Source organism: Molothrus ater, unplaced genomic scaffold (genome assembly GCF_012460135.2).
Source record: "Molothrus ater isolate BHLD 08-10-18 breed brown headed cowbird unplaced genomic scaffold, BPBGC_Mater_1.1 matUn_MA604, whole genome shotgun sequence".
Classification (NCBI taxonomy): Eukaryota; Metazoa; Chordata; class Aves; order Passeriformes; family Icteridae; genus Molothrus; species Molothrus ater.
In genome coordinates, this window is record NW_023416775.1 from 63,985 (window position 1) to 71,296 (window position 7,312).

The 7,312-nt window shown below is 60.4% G+C and overlaps 1 protein-coding gene across 1 annotated transcript; it reads right to left on the reverse strand.

The window, feature by feature from the left end:
* Positions 1-313: 313 nt before the first annotated feature.
* Positions 314-6,604, reverse strand: LOC118701364 (uncharacterized). Its single transcript, XM_036405986.2, is given in 7 exon segments — positions 314-616; positions 4,309-4,817; positions 4,973-5,040; positions 5,158-5,314; positions 5,517-5,526; positions 5,660-6,214; positions 6,527-6,604. Coding segments are annotated over 7 exon segments (1,680 nt in total).
* Between the last annotated feature and the right edge of the window lie 708 nt (positions 6,605-7,312).

A 7,312-nucleotide genomic window follows, 5' to 3' on the forward strand; every position in this document is an offset into this window, starting at 1 on the left:
CCCACGTGTCCCCAGCTGTCCCCTAGGTGCCCATGTCCTCAGTGATGTGGATGTCCCCAGGTGTCCCCATCTGTCCCCAGGTGTCCCCTAGGTGCTGACGTCCTCGGTGACGTGGATGCCCCCAGGCGCCCCCTAGGTGTCCATGTCCTTGGTCACATGGATGTCCCCAGGTGCCCCCAGGTGTCCCCAGGTGTCCCCAGGTGTCCCCAGCTGTCCCCTAGGTGCCGATGTCCTTGGTCACATGGATGTCCCCAGCTGTCCCCAGGTGTCCCCAGCTGTCCCCAGCTGTCCCCAAGGTGTCCCCAGCTGTCCCCTAGGTGCCGATGTCCTCGGTGACGTGCGCGTAGACCTGGGTGGCGCCCTTGAAGCTGGTGGCCAGCAGGAAGTGCCGGTGGCCGGCGGCGACGGGGACGAAGGCGCGGGGCGAGGGCGCCGGCAGCTCCTGCTCGGGCTCCAGGCGCCCGGCGGCGCCCAGGCGGAACACGCGGCTCGGCGCGAAGTCGTTGCCCAGCAGGACGTAGCGGTGGCCGGCCAGGAGAAGCGGCTGGAACACCAGGGAGCCGCGCGCCGGCACCGCCTGCACCTCGCGGAACATGGAGCCCTCCCAGCGCATCACCTGCCGAGGGACCGGGGCATGGGTGGTGGGACCAGGGGATGGTGGTGGGACCACGGGATGGGTGGTGAGGTCATCGGATGGGTGGTGGGACCGTGAGATCAGTGGTGGGACCAGGGGATGGGTGGTGGGACCGTGAGATCAGTGGTGGGACCAGGGGATGGGTGGTGGGACCAGGGGATGGGTGGTGAGGCCATCGGATGGGTGGTGGGACCATGAGATCAGTGGTGGGACCAGGGGATGGGTGGTGGGACCAGGGGATGGGTGGTGGGACCATGAGATCAGTGGTGGGACCATGAGATCAGTGGTGGGACCAGGGGATGGGTGGTGGGACCATGAGATCAGTGGTGGGACCAGGGGATGGGTGGTGGGACCAGGAGATCAGTGGTGGGACCATGGGATCAGTGGTGGGACCACGGGATGGGTGGTGAGGCCATCGGATGGGTGGTGGGACCATGGGATCAGTGGTGGGACCAGGGCATGGGTGGTGGGACCATGAGATCAGTGGTGGGACCAGGGGATGGGTAGTGGGACCATGAGATCAGTGGTGGGACCAGGGGATAGGTGGTGGGACCAGGGGATGGGTGGTGGGACCACGGGATGGGTGATGAGGTCATCAGATGGGTGGTGGGACCAGGGGATGGGTGGTGGGACCAGGGGATCACTGGTGGGACCAGGGGATGGGTGGTGGGACCATGAGATCAGTGGTGGGGTCAGGGGATGGGTGGTGGGACCATGAGATCAGTGGTGGGACCAGGGGATGAGTGGTGGGACCAGGGGATCACTGGTGGGACCGTGGGATGGGTGGTGGGATCAGTGGTGGGACCGTGGGGTGGGTGGTGGGACCGTGGGATGGGTGATGCGGCCAGCGGATGGTGGTGGGACCATGAGATCCATGGTGGGACCATGGGATGGATGGTGGGACCAGGGGATCACTGGTGGGACCATGGGGTGGGTGGTGGGACCATGAGATCAGTGGTGGGACCATGGGATGGGTGGTGGGACCATGGGGTGGTTGATGAGGTCATCGGGTGGTGGTGGGACCAGGGGATGGTGGTGGGGTCAGGGGATGAGTGGTGGGACCATGGGATGGGTGATGGGACCATGGGATCAGTGGTGGGACCATGGGATGGGTGATGGGACCATGGGATCAGTGGTGGGACTATGGGATGGGTGATGAGGTCATCGGATGGGACCAGGGGATGGGTGGTGGGACCAGGGGATCACTGGTGGGGTCAGGGGATGGTGGTGGGACCAGGGGATGGGTGGTGGGATCAGTGGTGGGACCGTGGGGTGGGTGATGAGGTCATCGGATGGTGGTGGGACCATGGGATCAGTGGTGGGACCATGGGATGGGTGATGGGTCATGGGATCAGTGGTGGGACCTTGGGGTCTGTGATGGGGTCATGGGATGGTGGTGGGACCATGGGATGCGTGATGGGTCATGGGATGGTGGTGGAACCATGGGATGGGTTGGGTTGGGTTGGGATCAGTTGGGTTGGGTTGGGTTGGGTGGGGTTGGAGCCCTCCCACCACCATCCCCTGCACATGGGGTCACAGGGTCAGAGATGGGCTCACGTGACCCTGATGGACCCCTGTGGTCTTGTGGTGACCATCGTGACTGTGGTGGCCCCACATGACCCTGGTGACCACCCTTGACCACATGACCTTGATGGAACCCCATGACCTTGATGGACCCCCATAATCCCATGACCTTGATGGACCCCCATAATCCCATGACCTTGATGAACCCCATGATCCTGCTGACCTCCATGACCTTGATGGACCCCCCTGACCTTGATGGAACCCCATAACCATGATGGATCCCCATAACCCCATAACCATGATGGACCCCCATAACCCCATGACCCTGATGGAACCCCATAACCGCATGACTCTGCTGACCCCCATGACCACATGACCTTGATGGACCTCCATGACCACATGACTCCATAACCACATAACCCTGATGGACCCCCATAACCACATGACCTTGATGGACCCCCATAACCCCATAACCATGATGGACCCCCATAACCACATGACCTTGATGGACCCCAATAACCCCATAACCATGATGGATCCCCATAACCACATGACCCTGATGGACCCCCATAACCACATGACCTCAATGTACCCCCATAACCACATGACCCTGCTGACCCCCATGATCTTGATGGACCCCCATGACCACATGACCCCATGACCTTGCTAGAACCCCATAACCCCATAACCATGATGGACCCCCATAACCACATGACCCTGCTGACCCTCCATGACCATGATGGACCCCCATGACCCCATAACCCTGATGGACCCCCACAACCCCATAACCATGATGGACCCCCATAACCCCATAACCATGATGGACCTCCATAACCCCATAACCATGATGGAACCCCATAACCCCATGACTACGATGGAACCCCATGACCCCGTGACCCTGACGGAACCCCATGACCCCGTGACCCTGATGGAACCCCATGACCCCGTGACCTTGATGGACCTCCATAACTATATGACCCTGATGGAACCCATAATCTTAAAAGAAACCCATAACCACGTGACCCCATAACCCTGATGGAACCCCATAACCCCATAACCATGATGGACCCTGATAACCCCATAACCCCATGACCCTGATGGAACCCCATGACCCCATGACCCTGATGGAACCCCATAACCCCATAACCATGATGGAACCCCATGGACCCATGACCGTGATGGACCCCATAACCCCATAGCCATGATGGACCCCGATAACCCCATGACCCTAATGGAACTCCATAACCACATAGTCATGATGGACCCCCATGGACCCATGACCCTGATGGACCCCGATAACCACATAACCCCATGACCTTGATGGGACCCCATAACCCTGATGGACCCCCATAACCCTATGACCCTGATGGAACCCCATAACCCCATAGCCATGAAGGAACCCCATGACCCCATAACCCCATAACCATGATGGACCCCGATAACCAAATAACCCCATGACCTCGATGGAACCACATAACCCCATAGCCATGATGGAACGCCATGGACCCATGACCCTGATGGACCCCATAACCCCATAGCCATGATGGACCCCGATAACCACATAACCCCATAACCATGATGGAACCCCATAACCCCATGACCTTGGTGGAACCCCATGGACCCATGACCCTGACGGACCCCATAACCCCATAACCATGATGGACCCCGATAACCCCATAACCCCATAACCCCATAACCCCATAGCCATGATGGAACCCCATGGACCCATGACCCTGATGGACCCCGTAACCCCATGACCTTGATGGAACCCCATAACGATGATGGAACCCCATAACCCCATGACCCTGATGGAACCCCATAACCCCATAGCCATGATGGAACCCCATGAACCTATGACCCTGATGGACCCCGTAACCCCATGACCTTGATGGAACCCCATAATGATGATGGACCTCCATAACCACATGACCCTGATGGACCCCCATGACCTTGATGGAACCCCATAACCACATGACCTTGATGGACCCCCATGACCTTGATGGACCCCCATAACCCCATGACCTTGATGGACCCCCATGACCTTGATGGACCCCCATAACCACATGACCCCGTGACCCTGATGAACCCCCACAACCTCCATGAACCCCAAACCCCCCCGCCCACCACCCCCTCCCCACCCCGTTCCTCACCTTGGCGTCCCCCAGGAACCTGGTGAGACACAGGAACACGCTCCCCCTGACTCGGAAGTGCTTGGCCGCGTACACGTCGGGCACGTGCGGGATGTCCGTGTGCGGCACGAAGCCGCCGCCGCTCCACAGGTACACCTGGGGCCTCCTGGCCGCGCTGCACACCACCAGCGCCGCGCGCCCGCCCAGCTCCAGGAACTCCAGGTGCGTGTCGCGCCGCCACGGCCGCAGCGCCTGGTGCGGGTAGAAGGCTCCGGAAGCCCAGCGGAACACGGTGCTGGTGCCGCCCTTGGAGCTGTCGGCCACGCCCAGGTAGAGGTGGCCGCCCAGGCGGGCGGCGGTGACGGCGTGGGGACGGCGAAGGTGGCCCTGGCCCAGGGACTGGTGGCGCACGAAGGAGGAGCCGGGGCCGCCCGAGCGGCGCCACACCCAGGAGCCGCCGCGCAGCTGGGCCACCACCAGCAGCAGCGTGTCACCCACCGGGACTGGGTGGCAGGACACCGGGGAGGAGCCTGGGGGGCGGAGGGGGGTCAGTGGGGACAGGGGGGACGTTGGGGACGCTGGGGACATTGGGGATGTTGGGGACATTGGGGACGTTGGGGACATTGGGGATGTTGGGGACATTGGAGATGTTGGGGATGCTGGGGACATTGGGGATGTTGGGGACGTTGGGACATTGGAGATGTTGGGGACATTGGGGTCATTGGGACATTGGAGATATTGGGGTGATGGGACCTTGGGGACATTGGGGACATTGGGGATGTTGGGGACATTGGGGACATTGGGGACATTGGGGATGTTGGGGACATTGGGGACGTTGGGGACATTGGGGATGTTGGGGACGTTGGAGACATTGGGGACATTGGAGATGTTGGGGACATTGGGACATTGGAGATGTTGGGGACATTGGGGATGTTGGGGACATTGGGGATGTTGGGGACGTTGGGACATTGGAGATGCTGGGGACATTGGGGTCATTGGGACATTGGAGATATTGGGGTGATGGGACCTTGGGGACATTGGGGACGTTGGGGACATTGGAGATGTTGGGGTCATTGGGGTCATTGGGACATTGGAGATATTGGGGTGATGGGACCTTGGGGACATTGGGGATATTGGAGATGTTGGGGATGTTGGGACATTGGGGATGTTGGGGACCTTTGGGACCTTGGGCACCTTGGAGACGTTGGAGATGTTTGGATGTTGGGGACCTTGGGGACACTGGGGACATTGGGGATGTTGGGGACATTGGGGACCCTTGGGACATTGGGCACCTTGGAGACGTTGGAGATGTTTGGATGTTGGGGACCTTGGGGACACTGGGGACATTGGGGATGTTGGGGACATTGGGGACCCTTGGGACATTGGGCACCTTGGAGACGTTGGAGATGTTTGGATGATGGGACCTTGGGGATGTTGGGGACCTTTGGGACGTTGGGGACCTTGGGGACATTTGTGGACCTTGGGGACATTGGAGATGTTGGGGTCCTTGGGACCTTGGGGACATTTGAGGACCCTGGGGACCTTGCAGATGGGGTAATGGGGACATTGGGGACCTTGGGGACATTGGAGATGTTGAGGACCTTGGGGACATTGGGAATATGGAGGATGTTGGGGACATTGGAGATGTTGGGGTGCTGGGACCTTGGGGACACTGGGGATGTTGGAGATGCTGGGGGCACTGGGGACAGTGGGGACCTTTGGGACATTGGAGACACTGGAGACGTTTGGATGATGGGACCTTGGGGATGTTGGGGACCTTGGGCTCTTTGGGACATTGGAGATGTTGGGGTGCTGGGACCTTGGGAAACCTGGGGACCTTGGGGACCTTGGGGACCTTGGGGACATTGGGGACCTTGGGGACATTTGGCATCTTTGGGACCTTGGAGGCACTGGAGAGGTTGAGGACCTTTGAGACTTTGGGGACATTGGGGGCATTGGGGGCATTGGGGACCTTGGGGACATTGGAGATGTTTGGGTCCTTGGGGACATTGGATTTGTTGGGGACCTTGGGGACATTGGACATGTTGGGGTGATGGGACCTTGGGGACATTGGAGATGCTGGAGACCTTTGGGACCCTGGGGACATTGGAGGCACTGGGGACATTGGGGGCACTGGGGACATTGGAGATGGGGTGATGGGGCCTTGGGGACACTGGAGATGTTGAGGACATTGGGGATGTTGGGGACACTGGGGGCACTGGGGACACTGAGGGCACTGGGGACAATGGGGGACTGGGGACATCAGGGACATCGGGAAGCTTGGGGAGCTTGGGGACACTGGGGAGCTTGGGGACATTGGAGGTGTTGGGGTCCTTGGGAACGCTGGGGACCTTGGGGACATGGAAGATGTTGGGGACCTTGGGGACATTTGAGGACCTTGGTGACATTGGAGATGTTGAGGACCTTGGGGCCATTTGAGGACCTTGGGGACGTTGGAGATGTTGGGGACCTTGGGGCCATTTGAGGACCTTGGGGACACTGGGGACCTTGGGGACGTTGGAGATGTTGGGGACATTGGGGACCTTGGGGACATTGGGGACCTTGGAGATGTTGGGGTCCTTGGGGCCATTTGAGGACCTTGGGGACCTTGGGGACATTGGGGACCTTGGGGACCTTGGAGATGTTGGGGTCCTTGGGGCCATTTGGGGACCTTGGGGCCATGGTGGCGCTGCCTTTGTTGTCCCCAAGGCCACCTCGGGGTCCCTCAGCCCATTTTGGGGTCCCTCAGCCCATGTTGGTGTCCCCAAGGCCACCTCGGGGTCCCTCAGCCCATTTTGGGGTCCCTCAGCCCATGTTGGGGTCCCTCAGCCCATTTTGGGGTCCCTCAGCCCATTTTGGTGTCCCCAAGGCCACCCCGGGGTCCCTCAGCCCATGTTGGTGTCCCCAAGGCCACCTTGGGGTCCCTCAGCCCATTTTGGTGTCCCCAAGGCCACCTCGGGGTCCCTCAGCCCATTTTGGGGTCCCCGAGGCCACCTCGGGGTCCCTCAGCCCATTTTGGGGTCCC